This window comes from Mustela erminea, chromosome 10 (genome assembly GCF_009829155.1).
Source record: "Mustela erminea isolate mMusErm1 chromosome 10, mMusErm1.Pri, whole genome shotgun sequence".
In the NCBI taxonomy this organism is placed as follows: Eukaryota; Metazoa; Chordata; class Mammalia; order Carnivora; family Mustelidae; genus Mustela; species Mustela erminea.
In genome coordinates, this window is record NC_045623.1 from 29,383,775 (window position 1) to 29,407,168 (window position 23,394).

Genomic DNA, 23,394 nt, shown 5'->3' on the forward strand with positions numbered 1-23,394 from the left:
ATCTCTACGGGGGCGGAGGATCATCAGTGGATCCACCCTGCCTAGATTATGGCTGGTATTTTCAGCTACATATCCCCTCACCAGAATGACTAGGAGGAGGAACCCCCAACAGAGCGGAAATTCAGACTGTGCCCTCTGCCACAGAACCATTAGGTATGGATATAAGCAAGATGTCAGAAATAGAATTCAGGGTAACAGTTATGCAGACAATAGCTAGGTTGGAGAAAATCATTAGTGGCAACATAGAATCTCTAAGGGCAGAAGTGAGAGCTGATCTGGCAGAACTTAAAAATGCTATCAATGAGATCCAATCTAATCTAAATACTCTAACAGCTAGGATAAATGAGGCAGAAGATTGAATTAGTAATCTAGAATACAAACTGACAAAAAAGAAGGAGCAGGAGAGGCCTGGAACAAATAGCTTAGAAGCCATGAAAACAGAATCAGAGAAATAAATGACACCATGAAACATTCCAATGTCAGAATTATTGGTATCCCTGAGGGGGAGGAGAGAGAGAGGGAGAGAGAGACACACAGAGAGAGAGAGAGAGAGAGAGAGGACTTGAGAAAATCTTAGCTGAGAATTTCCCTAATCTGGGGGCTAGAACAAATGTTTGTGTCCTAGAGGCAGAGAGGACACCTCCCAAGATCAATGAGGGTAGAGAGACATACCGGCATGTAACTGTGAAATTTGCAAATCATAAAATAGAGAAAATGTCTTAGGGAGAGCTAGGAGGAAGAGATTCCTTACGTACAGAGGGAGGAACATCAAAATAACAGCAGGCCTGTCCACAGAAACCTGGCAAGCCAGAAAGGGCTGGCAAGACATACTCAGGCACTAAATGAGAAGAACATGCAGCCACGAATACTTTATCTGGCAAGGCTGACATTCAGAATGGATGGTGAGATAAAGAGCTTCCAAGAACGGCAAGGTTTAAAAGAGTATGTGACCACCAAGCTGGCACTATAAGAAATATTAAGGGAGGGTTCTATAAAAGAAGAAAGACCCCAAGAGTGATACAGTACAGAAATTACAGAGACACTATAGAAACAAGGTCCTCACAGGCAAAATGATGACAATAAAACTGTATCTTTCAATAATTACTCTCAACATGAACAGCCTAAATGCTCCCATAAAAAGGCACAGCGTTGCAGACTGGATAAAAAGGACCCATCCGGGGCACCTGGGTGGCTCAGTGGGTTAAGGCTCTGCCTTCGGCTCAGGTCATGATCCCAGGATCCTGGGATTGAGCCCTACATCATGTTCTCTGCTCAGCGGGGAGCCTGCTTCTCTGCCTACTTGTGATCTCTGTCAGAAAAATAAATAAAATCTTAAAAAAAAAAAAAAGGACCCATCCATAAGCTGTCTACAAGTGATACATTTTTTTTAAAGATTATTTATGTATTTGACAGACAGAGATCACAAGTAGGCAGAGAAACAGGCAGAGAGAGAGGAAGGAAAGCAGGATCCCTGCTGAGTAGAGAGCCCGACCTGAGGCTTGATTCCAGGACCCTGGGATCATGACCTGAGCCAAAGGCAAAGATTTTAATCTACTGAGCCACCCAGGTTCCCCTACAAATGATGCATTTTTAACCTAAAATTACATCTAGATTGAAAGTGAAGGGATGGAGAGCCATCTTTCATGCCAGCAGTCATCAAAGGAAAGCTGGGGGCAGTGATTCTCGTATCAGACCAATTAAATTTTAAGCTAAAGACTGTAGTCAGAGATACAGAAGGACACTACGCCATTCTCAAAGGGTCTATCCAACAAGAAGATCTAACAATTGTAAATATTTATGCCCCCAACATGGGAGCGGCCAACTACAGAAACCAACTGTTAATAAAAATAAAGAGACATATTGATATGAATATGTTAATTGTAGGGGATCTTAACATGCCACTCTCAGCAACAGACAGATAATCTAAGCAGAAAATCAGCAAAGAAACAAAAGCCTTGAATGGCACATTGGACCTGATGGCCATCACAGATACATATAGAACATTCCACCCTAAAACAACAGAATACTCATTCTTCTCAAGCACACATGGAACTTTCTCCAGAACAGACCACATACTGGGTCACAGATCAGGTCTCAACCAATACCAAAAGACTGAGATTATTCCCTGCATATTCTCAGACCACAGTGTTTTAAAACTGGAACTCAATCACAAGAAAAAGTTTGGAAGAAATTCAAACACTTGGAAGCTAAAGACCATCCTGCTTAAGAATGCTTGGATCAACCAGGAAATCAAAGAACTTAAACAATTCATGGAAACCAGTGAGAATGAAGACACATCAGTCCCAAACCTAAGGGATATAGCAAAGGTGGTCCTAAGGGGGAAATGCATAGCCATCCAAAAAAAAAAAAGGAAAAATCCTGAATATACAAACTCTTTTTATACCTTAAAGAACTGGAAAATCAACAGCAAATTAAGCCTACCCCACGCACAAGAAGGGAAATTAGATTAGAGCAGAGATCAATGAGTTAGAAACCAGAGATACAGCAGAACATATCAATGGAACTAGAAGCTGGTTCTTTAAAAGAATTAATAAGATCAATAAACCACTGGAAAGATTAATCCAGAATAAAAGAGAAAGGACCCAAATTAATAAAATTATGAATGAAAGGGGAGAGATCACAACTAACACCAAGGAAATAGAAACAACCACCAGAAATTATTATCAACAGTTATATGCCAATAAGTTAAGCAATGCAGAAGAAATGGATGCATTCCTGGAAACCTATAAGACTGAAACCTTCCAAGACTGAATCAGGAAGAAACTGACAACCTGAATAGACCAATAACTAGTAATGAGATTGAAGCAGTGATCAAAAACCTCCCAAAACACAAGAGCCCAGGACCTGATGGCTTCCCTGGGGTATTCTACCAACATTCAAAGAAGAAATAATACCCATTCTCCTGAAGCTGTTTCAAAAAAGCAGAAACAAAAGGAAAACTTCCAGGCTTTTTCTATGAAGCCAGCATTACCTTGATCCCCAAACCAGGCAAAAACTCCATCAAAAAGGAGAATTTCAGACCAATATCTCTGATGAATAGGGATGCCAATATTCTCAAGATCCTAGTTAATAGGATCCAACAGTACATTAAAAAGATTATCCACCATGACCAAGTGGGATTTATCCCTGCAATGCAAGGGTGGTTCAACATTTGCAAATCAATCAATGTGACAGAACAAATCAATAAGAGAAGAGAGAAAAACCACATGGGCCTCTCGATTGATGTATAAAAAGCATTTGACAAAATACAGCATCTGTTCCTGATGAAAACTCTTCAGAATATAGGGATAGAAAGGACGTTCCTCAACTTCATAAAATCCATCTATGAAAAACCCACAGCGAATACCATTCTCAATGAGGACAAACTGAGAACCTGCCCATTGAGATCAGGAATATGACAAGGATGCCCACTCTTGCCAGTTGTTCAACATAGTACTGAAGTCCTAGCAGCAGCAATCAGACAACAAAAATAAATAAAAGATACTCATATTGGCAAAGAAGTCAAACTCTCTCTCTTTGCAGATGACATAATACTTTATGTGGGAAACCGAAAAGACTCCACCCCCAAATTACTAGAACTCATACAGCAATTCAGTAATGTGGCAGGATACAAAATCAATGTACAGAAATCAGTTCCTTTCTTATATACTAACATGAAAATACAGAAAGGGAAATTAGAGAATTGATTCCATTTACTATAGCACCAAGAACCATAAGATACCTCGAAATAAGCCTAATCAAAGAGGTAAAGGATCTATACTCAAGGAACTATAGAACACTCATGAAAGAAATTGAAGAAGACACAAAAAGATGGGAAAACATTCCACGCTCATGGATCAGAAAAATAAACATTGTTAAAATGTTTATGCTGCCCCTGAGCAATCTATATTTTCAATGCCATCCTAATAAAAACACCACTCGTGTTTTTCAAATGCTGGAACAAACAATCCTAAAATTTGTATGGAACCAGAAAAGACCCTGAATTGCCAAGGAAATGTTGAAAAAGAAAAAAGAAGCTGGAGGCATCACATTACCTGATTTCCAGCTTTCTTACAAAGCTGTGATCACCAAGACAGGATGGTACTGGCATAAAAACAGCCCAAAGGAACAGAGTAGAGAGCCCAGATGTGGACCCTCAGCTCTTGTTCAAATAATCTTAAACAAAGCAGGAAAAAATATCCAGTGGAATAAAGACAGTCTCTTCAATAAATGGTGCTGGGAAAATTGGACAGCTATGTACAGAAGAATGAAACTCTACCATTCTCTTACATCATACACAAAGATAAACTCAAATAGATGAAAGACCTCAATGTGAGACAGGAATCCATCAAAATCCTAGAGGAGAACATAGGCAGTAACCTCTTTGACATTGGCCACAGCAACTTCTTTCAAGACATGTCTCCAAAGGCAAGGGAAACAAAGTGAAAACAAACTTTTTGGAACTTCATCAAGATAACTTCTGCACAGCAAAGGAAACAGTCAACAAAACAAAGAGGCAACCCATAGAATGGAAGAAGATATTCACAAATGACACTACAGACAAACACAAGATCTATAAAGAACTTGTCAAAGTCAACACTCGAAAAACAGATAATCATGTCAAAAAATGGGCAGAAGGCATGAACAGACACTTCTCCAATGAAGACATACAAATGGCTAGCAGACACATGAAAAAATGTTCATCATCATTAGCCATGAGGGAGATTCACATTAAAACCACATTGAAATATGGCCTTACACCAGTTAGAATGGCAAAAGTTAACAAGGCAAGAAACAACAAATGTTGGAGAGGATGTGGAGAAAGGGGAACCCTCTTACACTATTGATGGGAATCCAAGTTGGTGCAGCCACTTTGGAAAACAGTGTGGAGATTCCTCAAAAAATTAAAAATAGAGCTACCCTATAACCTGGTAATTGCACTACTGGGTATTTACCCCAAAGATACAGGTATAGATACAGAAAAGAAGGGGCATATGCACCCCAATGTTCACAGCAGCAATGTTCACAATAGCCAAACTGTGGGAAGAGCCAAGATGCCCTTCAACAGACGAACAGATAAAGAAGAAGTGGTCCATAAATATAACAGAATATTACTCAACCATCAGAAAGGATGAATACCCAATTTTTGCATTGACATGAATGGGACTGGAGGAGATTATGCTGAGTGAAATAAGTCAAGCAGAGAATGTCAATTATATGGTTTCACTTTCTTGTGGAACATAAGGAATAACATAGAGGACATCAGAAGAAGGAAAAAAAAAGTGAAGAGGGGAAACTGGAGGGGAAGACAAACCATGAGAGACTGTGGACTTTGAGAATCAAACTGAGGGTTTTGGAAGGAAGGAGGGTGGGAGGACTGGGTGACTCTGGTGGTAGATATTAAGGAGGGCACGTATGGCATGGAGCGCTGGGTGTGGTGCATAAACAATGAATCTTGGAACACTACAATTAAAAAAAAGCAATGAACATAAGAGTTTATGTATATCTAAATGAATGAATGATGAATAAATATATAAATAAATAAATGCAATGCAATGTGGAAGAAAAAAAAATTCCAGCTTGACAATGGTTAACACCTCAATATTTTATCTTCATTCTCATTCCCTTGCCTGGGGTTAAAGACTCCCTCTGGGTGTGGTTTGATTAGTTTTCAAAACTCCCATGGACTATCAGAAGCAGCAGGGGAGGGTGGGGGTCAAGGTCATAAACAAGGAAGGTCCTGCATGACAGTGAGGACTGGTGAACCCTGAACTGTGGCTCAAGGGCAAATGTAAAAGAACAGGGAGGAGAAGAGAAGCTCAGGCTGGGGGAGAAGAGGAGGAAGGGGCATGGGGCAGGCAGTGGTGAGGAATGCTTCAGAGCAGTGGCTAGACCATGGTTCCTGAAGTTGGCTGTTCCCTGCAGGGAATCGGGGTGGATGAGTGCCAAGGCTGGCCAAGGCAGCAGCAGGAGGCAGTGGATGAGACTGAAGGACCCCAAAGAGAAGTGTGGTGGGAAATGGGTCTGGAGGAACTGTGAGCCAGACCTTGGTGGGGCTGACATGCCCTGCTGGGGAGCAATGGGAGAGACTGGAAGTTTCAGGATTTTCACAGTCATTGTCAGCCTGTGCTTCTGGGGGCTCTCCCAGGCTGCCCTGTGTTCTCCCACGGTAGATCTCCCCTCATCACTATCTCCTGTTTAACCACAAAGCCCTGTATCTCTTCTCACCCATGCCTTTGGAGAGCCCTAAGCACCTCTGAAGCCCAACCTAGTGGGCTCTGTGTAAGTTATGCATAAGTTCAGTACAATCAGCCATCCACTGAGCACAGTGGTGCCATTAGCAGTCATAACCAGGGGCCAGGATGCCTGGGTGGCTCAGTTGGTTAAGCGGCTGCCTTTGGCTCAGGTTATGATCCTAGGGTCCTGGGATTGAGCCCTGCATCAGGCTCCCTGGTTGGTGGGAAGCCTGCTTCTCCTTCTCCCACTCCTCCTACTTGTGTTCTTTCACATCTCTCTCTCCGTCAAATAAATAAAATCTTAAAAAAATAAATAAATAAAAGCCAGGGGCCAGGCACAAAGAAAATGAGCCCTTCTCCAGGGAGAAAACAAGAGTATTAGGAACTGTAATACTTACAGTACTCTTCCCAGGTACTCTGCTGCCCTCCCCCCTACTTCAAGACATGCCTTAGTGATATGTCCCAGATGGTTCACCATAGTCCCGACTTGCTCCTAATTTGTTTCTGTGCCCTTTCTTTTTCTTTTCCTCTCTCTCTCTCTCTCTCTCTTTTTTTTCTGTCAGTAGGCAAGTGTGAAGCTTCCATGTGTAAGGCAATGAGAATAAGGAGTAATGGGAAGCATTCACGGAGTGCCCATGATGCGCCATGCCCTACTCGTGTTCTACATTCTCCTGACTGGATTAACTCGTTTAATCCTCTGCAAACCCCAACTGGATGAGAAAGCTGTTGAGGAAATGAAAGCACAGAGAGGTCAGTCGGGTCGCACGCCCCCGGGTGCACCCATGCAACCCACGTTGCATCACTTACAAGAAGTAGATCTCTGACTCATCCAGGCCCATCTGCAGGAAAATATTTGCTTTGAGCCATACTTTTGCTTTTCCCTCTAAAAGGCTCAAAATAATAAAGCAGTGCTCTCAAGAGATGTATCATTAAAAAGCACTAAGGATATGGCAGGATGGCCCAGTGGAGAGGGCTGGGTTCCCAGCACATTGCCTCTGATGACTGGCTATGTGGCCTCCATGACACAACATCACTTCCACAGTTTGTAAAAGGTGTCTGCTGCTCTCAGGCTCTGTATTAAAGATGCTTTATGCTTGCCCTCACCTTTGCAGGGGCCCAGGCACCCTCCTCTTATCGGACTATATAATCTCACCCGTTTCTTATCACAATTCAGTGTAATAATCACTGTATTATTATTATTCCTACCTCATGGAATATTCTAATCACTGAAGATAAAGGAAAGAGATTGAAGGATACTTTTAAGTAACAGAAAAGCTGAATTACCACTGTAATTTACTTTGAGAGTCGTCCAAGAATGTTAATCGCACTTTTGACAACAGAAAGAACATTTTTGCTCCTCAAGTCAAAACTGAAGCCAGCGCAACGCAGCCCCATGTCCTTCAGCATCTAAGGTCAGCTGTTTGTCCTTGCGTGAAACTCAAGTGGTTCCTTCTTTTGGTGGAGGTACTGTGAGCCCAAGGTTCTATTGACTCTTCAAAAAGGTAAACAGAGTCTCCTGCCATATAGGCAGGAAGGCATGTGCCAAAAACCACGCCATGAATAGCCAGCTTTATTTCTGGAATGCCTTCCTAACAAAGTCCTGATATTTATTAACTCAAAAATACAACAAGAACTACGAAAACAAACTTGAGGAACTGGATGATGATAAAACAACCCTGGTAGTCATAATTCCCTCAGAACTAAGAGAAATACAGTGAAATCTGAGCCCAGATACATCCCCATACATCTGAGTGTCCTTCCTTGGGATTACAGTGAAAATTGCAGGGACCACCCCACACCAGTTTCATCTTGAGCTCTGTTTTTATCACAAACACATGCCCAGGGAGGCAAATACAAATAGCTTCTGGGCCTCCCAGGGCCTTGCATTCACCCTTCAGAGCTCTTCAGGAGTTCACTAGTCACTAGTTGCAGAAGTCCAGTGAGATGGTAAGCAGGGGAGATATGCTCATCCCCCGCAAGGCTGGGGCCAGGTAGGAGGTGGGTAAAAGAAAGAACGTGCCTTTGATGAGACCTGAGGCTGCCTATAAAGCCAGGCCAGTGCTGTCTTGTTTGCTCTTTTTAAATCTTTTGCTTCCCCCTGACCCTGCCCATATTTTTATTTAAATTCTAGTAACTTAATGTGTAATACTGATTTTAGGTGTAGAATTTGGTGATTCATCACTTACAGATAACACCCACAAGTGTCCCCCTTAATAGCCATCACCTATTCAGTCCCCCCCACCGCCCACCTCCCCTCCATCAACCCTTGGTTTGTTCTCCATAGTTAAGAGTCTCCTATGGTTTGCTTCCCTCTTTCTTCCCCCTTCTTATTCATTTTTAGAATAATGGCTTTATTAAATTTTTATGCCCATTATAAGAAAATCAAGCAACATAGAAAGAAAAAAAGAAGCAAGGAAATCACTCTGATCCCACTCTTAAGAAATAACCATTGCTAACACCATGTGGACTGTACCCCAGTATTTCTCCACAAATAAAGCAGAGAGAAGGAAGAATGGATGGACAAGCATAAGTTATAAAATGAAACACACTCTATATGTTATTTTATTTTTATTTATTTATCTTTAAAGATTTTATTTTATTTTATGTTTTTAAAGATTTTGTTTATTTGACAGAGAGAAAGCACGCATACAAGAAGGGGGAGCAGCAGGCAGAGGGAGAGGGAGAAGCAGCCTTTCCACTGAGCAGGGAGCCCGATGTGGGACTCGATCCCAGGACCCTGGAATCGTGACCTGAGCTGAAGGCAGCCACTTAAACTGACTGAGCCACCCAGGTGTCCAATTTTTAAAGATTTTAAATCATCTCTATACCCAATGTGGGGCTTGAACTCACAACCCTGAGATCAAGGGTTGTATGATCCACCAACTGAGCCAGCCACGCATTTCTCTATTGTCATTTTAAATAAAAATACCATTGTTAATTTGACTTCGACAAAATGAAACTAAACCAAAGTGAAGGAGTATTTGAACTTCAGGCAAATCTATCTTCACAAACTAGCCTTTCTAAAGAAATATTTCTAAAATCATTATTTAAGGGGTGCCTGGGTGGCTCAATGGGTTAAGCCACTTGGGAACTCAAAAAATAAAAAGACGTAAAATACAACATCATACACATAAAAGCTTAAGGATGATTAAGAAGTCCTTTCAGAATGTGTGTGAACTTAAGTGACCATCAACTTAATATAGACTGCGTTATACTTAGGATGTTATATATGAATTTCACGGTAACCACAAACCCTAAAACAGATATATGCAAAATAAAAAGAAAGGAAGCCAAACATAACACTAATTAAAGTCACCAATCATAAAGAAAGCAAGAAAAAAAGAACCAGAAAAGAACTAGAAAAACCACCAGAAATTAATTAACAAAATGATAAGTACACACCTATTAATAATAACTTTAAATGTAAATGGTCTAAATGTACCAATCAAAAGACACAGGGTGGTGCAATGGATTAAAAACTAAGACCCATCGGGCGCCTGGGTGGCTCAGTTGGTTGAGCAACTACCTTCAGTTCAGGTCATGATCCCGGACTTCCAGGATTGAGTCCCGCATCGGGCTCCCAGCTCCTTGGGGAGTCTGCTTCTCCCTCTGACCTTTTCCTCTCTCATTCTCTCTCTCACTCATTCTCCCTCAAATAAATAAATAAAATCTTAAAAAAACAAAACAAAACAAAACTAAGACCCATCTATATGATGCCTAGAAGAGACTGAGTTCAGACCTAAAGATAAATATAAACTCAAAGTAAAAGGATAGAAAAAGATACTCCATGCAAATGGAAGTGGAAAAACAAAAACAAAAACAAAAACAAGCCAGGACAGCAATACTTACAGCAGACAAAATAGACTTTAAAACAAAGGCTGGGGGCACCTGGGTGGCTTAGTGGGTTAAGCCTCTGCCTTCTGCTCAGGTCATGATCTCAGGGTCCTGGGATTAAGCCCCGCATCAGGCTCTCTGTTCAATGGGGAGCCTGCTTCCTCCTCTCTCTCTCTCTCTCTCTCTCTCTGCCTGCCTCTCTGCCTACTTGTGATCTCTGTCAAATAAATAAATAAAATCTTTAAAAACAAACAAACAAACAAAAACAAAGGCTGTAAGGAGAGACAAAAGAGGGTATTACATAATGATAAAGGGTTCAATCCAACAAGAGGGTTTAACAAATGTGAATATCTATACACTCAATGTAAGAGCAACTAGATACACAAAGCAGATATTAATAGACATAAAGGGAGAAACTGACAGTAATAAAGTAGAGGCTTTAAAACCCACCTACACCAGTGGGTAGATAACCAGGCAGAAAGTGTCTTTGAAGGACACATTAGACCTGACGGACTTAAGAGATATACAGAACATTCCATCCCAAACCAACAGAACACATAGTCAAGTATAAATGGAACATTCTCCAGGATAGATCAAACATTAGGCTACCAAACCAGTCTCAACAGATTTAAGAAGACTGAAATCATATCATGCATCACAACAGCATAAAATTAGAAATCAAGCATAAGAAAAAACACAAACACATGGATGCTAAACAACATGCTACTAAAAAACTAATGAGTCAATGAAGAAATCTAAGAGGAAATAGAAAAACAGATAAAGACAATAAAATGAAAACACAACAGCCCAACATTTCAGCAAAAGCAGTTCTAAAAGGGAAGTTTATAGTGATACAGACCTAACTCAAAAAACAAGAAAAAACTCGAAACAACAACCAAATCTTAGACCCAAAGAAACTAGAAAAAGAATAAATAAAACCCCAAGTTAACAGAAGGAAGGAAAGAATAAGATCAGATCAAATAAACGAAATAGAGTTTTAAAAAAATAGAAAAGCCCAAATGAAACCAAGAGCTGGTTCTTTGAACAGTTAGGTAAAATTTAAAAAGCCTTTAGCCAGACTCATAACTAAAAAAGAGAGAGGACCCAAATAAATAAAATCAGAACTAAAAGAGAAGTAACAGCTGACACCACAAAAATACAAAGAATTATGAGACTACTGTGAAAAATTATATGCGAATAAATGAGACAACCTAGAAGAAATGGATAAATTCCTAGAAACATACAATCTTCCAAAACTGAATCAAGAAGAAACAGAAAATCTGAAAAGACTAATTTCTAGAAACAAAACTGAATTGATAATAAAAAAATTCCCCAAAGTCAAAATCGAGGAGCAGACAGAGTCACAGTGAATTCCATCAAGCATTTAAAGATGAGTTAATCCCTATTCTTCTCAAAGTATTCCAAAAAACAGAAGAGGAAGTAAAGCTTCCAAATACATTCTATGAGGCCAGCATTACCAGGATACCAAAACCAGACAAAGACAATACACAAAAAAAGAAAACCACAGGCCAATATCCCTGTTAAACATAGATGCAAAATCCTCAACAAAGTAATAGCAAACTACATTCAATAATATATTACAAGAATCATTCATCACCATCAAGTGGGACTTACTCCATGGATATAAAGATAGTTCAAATATCTGCAAATGAATCAACATGATACATCTCATTAACAAAATGAAGGATAAAAATCATATGATCATTTCAACAGATGCAGAAAAAGCATTTGACAAAATCCAACATTTATGATTAAAAAATGGGTGTAGAGGAAACAGACCTCAACCTAATAAAGGCCATATATGAAAACCCATTGCTAATGTCATCCCTGGTAGTGAAAAATTGAGAACATTCCTTCTAAGATCAGGAACAAGACAAGGATGTCCAACCTCACCACCTCTCTCAACAGAGTATTGGAAATAAGTCCCAGCCACAGCAATCAAATAAGAAAAAGAAAAGGCATCCAAATTAGTTGGAAGAAAGAAAGACCACTGTCTTTAGAAAGAAGTAAAACTGTCACATTTGCAGATGACATGATACTATATGTAGAAAGCCAAATATGTATGATTTCACTTATATATGGACTAATACACAAAACAAACAAAAAGCAGAAATAGACCCACAAATACAGAGAAATGATGGTTGCCTGAGGGGGAGGGAGGCAAAGTGATTTAGGGGCAAGTGGGAAATGTCGACTTCCAGTTAAGGAATGAGTAAGTCACAGGGATGAAAGGCACAGCACAGGAAACAGAGTCAATGGTATCGTATGGGGACAGACACACAGTTGTTGAATCACTATGTTGTACACCTGAAACTAATGTAACACTCTGTGTCGACTCTATTTCAATAATAATTTTTTTTAAAAAAAGAATAGCGATAGAGGTTTAAAGGAGATTGTCTCCCTAGAGAGCAATTTCTAAAAAAAAAAAAAAGGGGGTGGGTGAGAGTCCCCTCAACTTTCTCCCACCTCCTGATTTTAGTGAATTTCATTACTATTCTGCACTTCACAGTACCTGCAGGGCCCCTCTTGATCCCTATATTGCAAACAATGCTTCTGTGAAGCTAATGTTTGTTGAATGATAAAGGAAGATGCCTTTGGCAAACCAAGAATGTTTTCCAAATGATATGCCTCCATATAAAACCCAAACTCAATTGATTGGTACATTTGTTCTTTGGGTAGAATGTTAGGATTAAAAGGCACTCCAGACATCACCCAGGAAAAATCTTCTCATTTTACTGATGAGGAAAAGGGAATCTCTGCATGCTCAGTGACCAGGCAAAGGTAACAAAAAAGGAACAGGGACTAGGTAGGTATTCACAGCCAGTGGCCCTTCCCTTGCCAAATCCAGGAAAAGTCAAATCAGGGAACGCATCTTGCTGAACCTTGACCTGTCATGGGTGTGTGAGCAAAGCTCTGCCCTCTGCAATGAAAACCCAACAGAAGAACAATTTGATTAAAAATGACAAGGCACGTCCAGGGTCCTGGGCTGTGAAGACTTGCTGCCTTGGTCCAACGCGCCCTTCACCAGCACAGAGAGCTCCCACAACCACTCATTTGACCCGTGCATCATCAGCGGAGGCAATGACCAAACTCAGAATGGAGGCTCTATCTTCCCTCTGGCCAGAGGAAACTTCTGGATCTGTGAAATGGGAAAATGCCTGTTCTGTTGTTTTGACTTCAGGCTTTATCAGGTAGGAGATTAAATAGATGGGTTGTCCCAGGCTAATGAAGACCCCTGGTTTCCTGTTTCCCTCACCCTTTTCCTTGACAAGGAACTCCAGGCAGCACAATAAAGCCACCGAGGCCACCGATCTACAGTTCCATGGAGCACCACACAGTACCGCCATCAGCCTCCTCGAGCTCTTCTGCCGCTGGACCTCAGTTTCTTCCTTAGTACACAGAGGATAACACCACCTGATACGCAGCATGCCCCGGAGAGTAAGCCCATTCTGCTTATGTAGAATGTTTACGCCAGTGCCTGGCTTAATGTAGAAATGCGATAAATGGCTGTTACTGTAAACCAGACTTTAGGAGGCTGGTTCTTCAGAACCATAAGAGAATGTCACGCATTTCTGATTTGAAGCTCAGGACCATGGAAATGTCAAGAAGGGATGGGGCACCGAAATGGGAATGTTTACACGTTTTCATACACCACGCGGTTTGGGGAGATCATTTTAGGTCACAGTTCTGTCCCTTCATGAACACGTTTTTGGTGGCCACAGGGTTGGTGCGTTGAAGACTGACCTGTATGAGAGAGGCCTGCTGACAGAGAGCCAGGAAGTCAGCGGAAAGGTCGCTGGCTGCAGAGAATGACTATTGGTTTGCAGCGCAACTTGGCCCAGTTTGCAGCAAAAAACTCAAAAGAAAAATGCATTTGCTTAAAGATGCTATAACAACCGATCTTTTCTTCTTGAAGTTTCAAAAGACCATCAGACCTTCTACTCTAGCCTCCTCTGTCCATAGGCTCTTCTGGGAGAGAAATTTCCCTGGAAGTCAGTCTGCGGTGGTGGCAGGCATCTCTAACGAGAAAGGGTAGTGCTTTCCAGCATGTGTTTCTGTTTTCTTTATTCCCTCCCTGCTCCTCTTAGCAGATGCTAAAAGCTGTGTGAAGGCAGCATGAAGCCAGGGCTGGTGCTGAGAAAGTTCAGGCTCTCATCTTCAATCATGCTTCCATCCACAGACAAGGTCAGGGCTGGGGATGGGGCACCGGGCCAGATCAGCAGCCTCGTGTTCTTGGGACCTCCCCAGGTTTCTTTGTTGCCACCTTGATGGAGGCAGGACGTGGGCCCAGCTGACAGACCCCGAGCTTCCTTCCCTGCCCCCATTACACTGCATCCCAGGGAAGGCATCTGGCCTCAGCTGTCCCACTGCCCAGACGAGTGCGAGTCTAGCAAATGTTCCTTGCTGCCCCACCCTGACGCCAACGGAGGCATTCTATCAAAGGCGAAAGGAGGGGGAAGATCAGCACACTTGAAGAACTGTCAAAGCCTGGATCCACTTGCCAAAACTTTTAGGAACTGCCTAGCCCCACCTAGATAAGGAAGTGCTTGAACCAAATTCTCTGCATTACTTCTCCTCCTAGTTTTCACAGCTTTGTTTCTCAACCATCTATAGAGATAAGACTGGGAATGGAAGGAGTATCTAGCTACCCTGGATCTATGTGTGATGGCTTCCTCTGCTCTCTTGACCTCTGTTTCTTTTCCCTGTGTACTTTCCACTCCCTCCCCCGCCTTCCCATTCCCCACTCAAGAAGGACTCAGGCTCTGGGCTCATTTCCTGAGGCAAGGTTGGGGGCTCTTGAGGGGTGGGGGGCAAAAAGACACTCAGTCTGCAACTCATATTAGCTTTTTCTTTCCAAAATTTTAAGCTCTTTAAGCTCTTACCTATCAGTGGAGAAGGTGAAGGAAGAGGATCCTCAGCGTGAACCAAGTGTCTCAGAGTAGGAGGTAAGCATATAGACCTTCCTCCAGCCCTAGATTAGAAAGTGAGACTCCCCTGGGCGGAAGGAGGAAAGGAAAAGAGATCTGTGGGTCTGAGCATGGGTCCAGTTTTCTTTTTTTTCAGCAGAGTGTGGAGAAATGGCAAGACTCTCAAGGGAAGTACCCATTCTGAGGGCATGGGCTTGCCGGGAGTGAGGGGTTCGAGAGACACAGGGTTTTCAGCGCTAAGACCAGAACATCCCAGACAAAGCAGGAGGGCTGGTTAACTAATAAGTGCACATCCAGGTAGACAAGACCATGAGGGGCCTTGCAAAAGAGTCCTGCTTCTCAAGTAAAGCCTGAAGATGGGATGCCATGAACAGGAAAGGGGGATGTCTCAAGGGTAACCTGTGTGTACTAACGTCTAGGGACACCTGAAATCTCCTAGAAGCCCAAGAATAACAGCTGAAATTTACTGCCAGCCCAGTGTAATGGGAGCTCCAAGTCAGAAATTAGGCTGAAAAACAGGACATAGTATTCCCTGCACATCTGAGTTTGTGATCGAGATGCACACCATGTGGAAGTCAGTCCAAGATGGCAGGCGGAGGTTGACAGCCAGAGCGCCATGAGATTCCAGCTTGTGGCAGAATGTGAGTTAGTGACTGGGGCACTGAAGTGGCTTTTATTCCTTCAACCCTGGACTCATACCTTTCAGGTTTTAGTCAATGAATGCATCCTCTAGTCCTTAGCCAACAATCACTTCTTTCTCCCAACCTGTCTCCATGTCTAGGACAAAGACAACTGGGAAATGACAGCAGAGGAATGTCCTCCCAGTCACTGTCTTACTTAGAAGACTATGGAAGAGAAGAGGGGAAGACAGGTTCAGAGGTGGGCATTCAGAGCCCTCTGACAATAACTGTTCCAGAAGCAGTCTAGGGAGAGAGAAAGGACATGAAGAAACCTCTTTCCCATTAAGGGGAAGACTAGGTTTGGGATAGGAACTACTTAATGATTTAATTTCATTTCCTACACTAAATGAATTTGGGAAATGTTGAAACTAATCTATAATCTTTACATTTTCTAGAAGTTTTTAAATTCCAGTTAACATACAGTGTGATGTAAGTTTCAGGTGCACAATACAGTGACTTAACATTTTCATACAGCACCCGGTGCTCATCTCACGTGTGCTCCTTAATTCCCATCACCTATGGGGGTGGTTCGGTTAAATAACATTTACATTTCTTAAGCATTTAGGGTAATGCTGAGAACTTGGACTGTTAAAGTTCTGAACTACGTCCCCCAATCCAGCCCCCACCCTGGCTGGGAATCACAGGTGATGGTGGGAACAGTCTCAGTGGCCCGGCAAGCATGGCACCCACAGAGACATGAGCCTGCTGGTTGGAAGAACATGGGAATCCGTCTGCGGTTGCCACAGCGCCACACTGAATACCGTTCATCACGGCAGTGTTTTCATGTATCACCTGCTTCCTTATTTATGAGGAAACTGGATTTTGTGAACTTTAAAGGTGGTTTTCACAGACCAAAGTTAAAAACACAGACAATCTCCCTCAGCATATTTCCAGTGTAGCCAGAGCAGGCGTGAAGAAAAGGCACAAGGAGCAGTAAGGAGTTGCTTCACAGTCTACAGAACGCTCACACCTGTGAACAGAGTCTTAAAAGAAAGCAAATGGTGGGGGCGCCTGGGTGGCTCAGTGGGTTAAAGCCTCTGCCTTCGGCTCAGGTCGTGATCCCAGGGTCCTGGGATCGAGCCCCGCATCGGGCTCTCCGCTCAGGGAGAGCCTGCTTCCTCCTCTCTCTCTCTGCCTGCCTCTCTGCCTGCTTGTGATCTCTGTCTGTCAATAAATAAATAAAATCTTTAAAAAAAAAAAAAGAAAGCAAGCAAATGGTGGTTCCTTGCAACAGATGACGTCTGAACCAGCGTTGTTGAAAAAAGCCCCAGTTGCCCTTGTAGGCCATGACACAACAGCCCAGGACTGCTGAAAAATGGGCATGAAGAAGAAAATGAGCGCTAAATACAGAAGAGAAGGGCCAAATGGATTGCTGTGCAGGGCGTGTTTCCTCAACCTCAGGCCACCATCTTTTCTTGTCTTGGTCATGGGTTCCCTCACCATCACCCTTCGTGAGGGGAAAGCCTGGGCATTATTCTGGACTAGGGGGACCGGAAGGGCCCCTCTTAGCAGTTCAACTGCTCCCCATAAGCCATTAGTGCAGTGCTCCTGGGAAGAGAAAGGTGTATTCTGAGGATTTCCCTAAGGATGCAGACATACATTTCTCACTGAGCAGTCTTCATAGAAAACCCCAGGAGCTCAGCACTGATCTAAGTGTGTAGGAAAGCATCAGTGCTGGTCACTTTGTGGGCTGGAAAACACGATAATGGCTTCCATTTACTCAGCACACACCTCTACATGCCAGGCAGGACACTAAGAGCTTTGCAAACATTATCTATTTAATTCTCTGTAATAATCCCAGGAGATAGGCACTGTTGTACCCAACTTGTCTAGCTACATGGTAGACCTCCAATATTTGTCAAACAAATGAATAGATGAAAGCAACTAAACCTCTCCTTCCCCTCACAAAGGAAACTTAACATTTTGGAGCATGTACTGAGGCAAAGAGCATACTATAATATATGCATAGGCTTAACTGGCCCTCTTACTGCCTAGGAGGTAGGTTTAAGAATTTTGCTTTCTGTATGGGGTTCATCCAGTTGTCACACAGTAAGTGGAGGAACTATAATTTAAGCCCAGACCCGTCTGCCTTCTTCCCACTCTATCAAAATGCTAGGAAATGGGTTTATGGTCCAGATCCAAGGAAGTGGGGAAAGGGGAGGAAAGAGGAGTTCTCATAAGACATGGACAAATGTTGGGTTGCCCAGGGGACTTAGTTGGTTAAGCGACTGACTCTTGATTTTGGCTCAGGTCATGATCTCAAGGTTCTCGGATTGGGACTTGCATCAGACTCCCCTACTCAACGGAGACTCTGCTTGTCTCCCTCTCCCACTGCCCCTCCCTCTGTTCTCTCTCTCATACACACACACACACTAAAATAATTCACAAATCTTAAAAAAAAAAAGAGGTATGGATAAATGCCTTCCAGGAAAAAGAGAGAGCTAAAGTGTAAGGAGAAGAGAAGAGTCTTGGGGAAGGAAGCTGGGGACTTGGAACCATTAATAAGAGGGGAGACTTCGTCCTTGCCAGCCCCAAATGTTCCCCACCCTTCTGCCCTTGGAGCATGGAACTGACTTCCATATTGCCCAAGGGACAGATCTACCTACAGTTCTGCTGAAAAGGTAAAGCCAGGGCAGCTCACATTGTGTAAAGCGGTGTACTTGTCTATCTCCAGTGTCTCAGTGACACTTGTGAGGGCAGAAGGAGAGAAAAAGACACAAGGTAGAGAAGAGAAGAAAAAGCACTGTCCACCTGTGTGACCCTGGTTCAGGCTTTCAAGCCTCTGGACCCCAGATTCTGCTGTAATCAGGGGAAGGTGCCCCATGATCCTATAGTTCTAGGGTCTGAGTTCCTATCCTGCGGAAGGAGTGCTATAGTGGACTGAGGAAGACCTGGGTTTTGATCCTGGTCCTGGGTAACCTTGTGTTTGTGTTTCCATGGCCAGGGACCTCCTTTAGGGTAACACCTCTCATTTGGTCCCAGAGTGGGAGGCTGACTTAAGGGACTGGTATGTCTGGGGAAGGGGCAGAGCTCAGGCTAAATCAGCCATCTGTCATTCTCTTTGGGATCCACCTGTCACTGAGAACGCACCTTCTTGGCTCCTAGGCAGTAAGCTTACAGGAGAGACCTCAGAGGCAGGTCTATACTGTTGGCTGGGCCTGGGAGAGGGTGGGCTGGTCCCTCTATATCAGGAATGAAACATTAATAAGCTGTTCCTACATCAGGAATGAAACATTAATAAGCTGTTCCTACAATGCATTTTCTGACATGTTCCTTAGGTACTCAGGTGATTTTTTAAAAAATGTTTCAACACATTTTAATTTTTTTATTTTTATTTTTATTTTTTTTAAAGATTTTATTTATTTACTTGACAGACAGAGATCACAAGTAGGCAGAGAGGCAGAGAGAAAGGAGGAAGCAGGCTCCCTGCTGAGCAGAGAGCCTGATGTGGGGCTCGATCCCAGGACCCTGGGATCATGACCTGAGCCGAAAGCAGAGGCTTTAACCCACTGAGCCACCCAGGCACCCCTACATTTTAATTTTTTTTTTATTTTTAAAATATTTTATTTATTTATTTGGGGGGGGAGAGGAGTATGTGTACATGAGCAGGGGCAGACGGGGAGGGAGAGAGACAAGCAGACGTCGTACTGAGCACAGAGCCTGACAGTGGATGGAGCCACCCAGGTGCCTCTTAACATTTTTTTTTTAAAGATTTTTGCTTATTTATTTGAGTGAGAGAGAGAAAGAGCGTACAAGCCGGGGGAGTAGATTCCCCACAGAGCAGGGAGCCTGATGTGTGACTCCATCCCAGGACCCTGGTATCATGTCCTGAACCAAAGGCAGATGCTTAATTACCTGAGCCACCCAGGTGCCCCAGTGCATTTTTTAAAGACTTTATTTTTAAGTAATCACTACACCCAACATGGGGCTCAAACTCACAACCCTGAGATCAGAGTCACATGCTCCTCCAACTGAGCCAGCCAAGCACCCCTCGAAGTTCAGTCTTTACCTGCTTGATTGTTAGCTCTCTCGGTTGCTCAGAACTTGGACAAGGAAGCAAAATGATTGATCAAGTCTCCAAAACTTCAACACACAGCTCCATTATTTTCTTCCTGTCCCAGAGTGGGCTGCTACTCAACTTCTTGGAAACTAAGTATATCATCTATTTAAAAAAAAAAAGGGGGCGCCTGGGTGGCTCAGTAGGTTAGGCCACTGCCTTCGGCTCAGGTCATGATCCCAGGATCCTAGGATCCAGTCCCACGTTGGGCTCCTTTCTCAGCGGGGAGCCTGCTTCTCTCTCTGTCTCTGCCTGCCACTCTGCCTACGTGTGTGCGCGCTTGCTCGTGCTCTCTCTCTCTGACAAATAAATAATAAATAAATAAATAAGATCTTTAAAAAAAAAAAAGGAAGGAAAACGGATAATAATCATACATCCTTACAGGATTATCTGTTTGGAGATGGTTAACACATGTAGCTAGCACAGTGCCTGGTGCGTGCCAAGTGTCCAGGAAGCGGACATATTCTTGCCTTCAGGACTTACACACCATGGAGAGTCAAAGCCATTAAAGCCTAATGCTCGGCTGTTTCTCAGCAGGGTTTTCTGAGTAGCCGAGGGCTCCATGCACAACTGACCCTCCCCGTGCACCTCCCTTCCCTGTGGTGACGCAGTCACTCACTCAACAGATATTAACTGCCCCTCTGAGAAGGCAGAAGAATTTCAAGCCAGGAAGGTCCTCAGAATCCAACCTAAGATGGCAGCTGTTCCCTGGGCCTTACCCCACGAGGAGGAGAGGCTGCTGAGGCTCACTTTGGGAAGAGGGCTTGAGGGCCTCACCCTCCTGAGCCCTGACTCTTGCAACACACCCACAGCAGGTGGGAGCTGGGCTCCAGAGAGGCTGCTCCCAAGAAGGCACACGAAGCCACGGCCCTAAGGACAGCAGGCCCCAAGCCAGGCACCAGGAAACATGAGGATGCGGTTTGTCTTCCCCCAGACAGCCTGGGGCCCCTGACAAATAGGTTGTCTCAATTCCTTTCCATCTAAAGCCAGGGCAGTAACATTTGCCACCAGACAGCTGGGCTGTGAGGCTTAGCATCGTCTATAAATGGGCCTTAATGCAAACTATCATATTGACACATGTGTTAGCCTATTCCTAAAACATGCACACTTGGGGGCAGCTCTCCAGGACCCTCACCCTTCAGCTGGCTGCCCCCAGAATAGCTGGGGAGTGGCAGGATCCAGAGCTACTGCTGTCATGGAGAGAATGGCCGTCCGGATGCTCTGGGAGGAGGCCATGATGGCAACATCAACTCCCAAGACCACTGTGTCCTTTTAAGAGAGGTCACCTCATCTTCATAATCTAGTGAGAGAAGTTGCACAATATTCATGACTTTCTTCTCCCCCCGCCCCCCTGATTTGTACGTGCTGCCCTGGGGAGAGAAGAGAAGTCACTGGAGATCTGCCAGTTGGCTTGAGATGAACCAAAACCCGACACAGACGGGTCACCGACTGCCTCTGCTATTGATGGGACTATGAGAAAGAGGGTCATTGAAACCGGGCTAACTGCAAGGAAAGCCGGCAGTGGGGAGCAAAGGCTTTGAGATGTTACAAAATCAGGCCTGCCACAAAGGCTTGGAAGACAGAGACCAACATTATGTGTGCTGAAAAAAAGGGACTGGCAGGCAGTGTGGGTGGTGGGGGTGGGCTATGAAGTAGGGAGGGAAGGGGGTTGTTTTCCAAGCAGTGGTGAGTTTTTCTCCACCCTGGACCGGACAAGATCATCTGTGGCCTTTCCGAGCCGTATATCTGTTAGTCAGGGAGAAAAGAACTACAGCCGTCTCTGATCAACTTCGTGTCTCATTCCCAACAGATGTCAAAGGACCGCAGCCTGGGAGCTTTATGGCCTGCACGATGGCAGACACGGGCTGGCCTGTCTTCTCCAGCAGCTGAGCAGGGCCTGGGGTGGAGATGCCCACGGCGGTGGAGGGACATGAAGCTGCTGGGCGTTACAGGGCTCTGCTCTTGCGAGACTGACGGGGTTGACGGCGTCTCACCAGCATCTGGTTACCAGGAATGTCACGGATTTGCTCCCCTGGCTGTGGGACAGGGGTCCTGGGAGCACCGCTGCAAGGGGGGTGTGGCTAGATGACCTCCCATGTGCTCTGTACACACACAGGATTTGGAGGCTGGAGATCTGGGCAATGTCAACCATCGCTCGTGGCTCTTTGTGACCCCAGGGCAAGTCCTCAGCATGGTTAAGAGGTATGATGTGAAAAAAAGCTGGAAAAACATGCGGTTCACGCTGTCCCCACTCTGTGAGGCTGCTGCACCTGACCAGGGCCGGCTTCACAGAGGAGCTCCTCCCAGGAGAGATGGAGTAGAAACAGTCACTCTCAAATTGTTTGCCCTCCGCCCACAGGTCTCTTCCCATGCCCATCCCCACTTCTGGTGCCAGAACAAAGGACTGAAGAGGAATGCGATTCTCAACACCATGAAAAGACGAGTTAAACAAGAGCCAAATAGTCAACAGAAGTAAAATGTTAATTAAGACAAGAATAACTGCAACGGAACAACGGAGCCAGCCCAAAGCGAGGCTGGGGGTATACCCACAGCAAAGTGTTCCTTCCCCAGGTTGCTAATCCCAACTCTGTGTGCCCACACTCACAAGCTTTGCAGCATTGCCAGGCATAGCTGTGGTGCCTGACGTTTTGACAGAGTAATGACTTTGAGTCCTCAGGAAACGAAGTAAAACACCAATTTTAGTTCATAAACAGCACATTTTAGTAAGCTTTAGTAACACACTATGTACTTTACTGATTAGTTAATAGCTCTTGGTTGCAGATGAAAATGAAAACCCATGCTATTTTGCCATTTGCCTGTAAGAATTGAAGAAAGAACATTCTGGAATGTTCAGGTCAGTGGGGAATCATCAGGAAGAGCCTTGTTGCCCACCAGTGGGTTTCAGACTTGGAGGAATACCGATCTAAATTAGAACTAACATCAGAGTTAGGACAGACATCTGTGTCATCAATGGACAGGAGATGTGTACCTAGGGAGACATTTCCATGAGAAACTTAGTGGACACACTAAGAAGTAAGAGGTGTGTCATTCCTGCCACTGCGTTAGCCTGCAGAGCCCCACAGGGGCACTTCTCAGTCAGGATCCTGGAACGTGCTGGGAAGGAGCGAGAGGCTACAGGATCTCCTTGACTGAAAATCTCTGAGAACAGCCCAGCCCAGTCTCCCAGAAGCTTTAAAGATTTTATTTATTTATTGGACAGACAGAGATCACAAGTAGGCAGAGAGAGGCAGGCAGAGAGAGAGAGGAGGAAGCAGGCTCCCTGCTGAGCGGAGAGCCCGATGTGGGGCTCGATCCCAGGACCCTGAGATCATGACCTGAGCCGAAGGCAGAGGACTTAACCCACTGAGCCACCCAGGCGCCCCTCCCAGAAGCTTTGACACTGACTTGCCTGAAGGGAGACGGTGGGCCCTGACCCCACTGATAAGCCTTTTCTGGATCTATAACTGCATGATTCACCCTTCACCCTTTTCAATGCCCCTACACCCTTCATGTCCTCCTCCACAAAAATTTGCCCCAGTGTCAGCAACTCATGGGCCTGGCCCCTGACAGGGACAGGTGCCTGAGAGAGTACCACAGACAGTACTTGTGTCTTCCTCTCCCCTTGTTTAACAATGTGT

General features: G+C 44.1%; 1 protein-coding gene across 5 annotated transcripts in view; it reads right to left on the reverse strand.

Moving 5' to 3' along the window:
• Positions 1-23,394, reverse strand: part of SLC44A3 (solute carrier family 44 member 3) — a 97,227-nt gene that overhangs the window by 9,546 nt on the left and 64,287 nt on the right. The window contains exon 13 of one of the 5 annotated variants that reach the window (XM_032360596.1): positions 19,703-19,861. The exons of the other annotated variants lie outside the window; for them this stretch is intronic. Coding sequence (XP_032216487.1) covers positions 19,769-19,861 — 93 coding nt within the window. The 3' untranslated portion in view covers positions 19,703-19,768. Of the gene's footprint in view, positions 1-19,702; positions 19,862-23,394 lie in introns of those variants that run through there. 5 annotated transcript variants of the gene reach the window in all.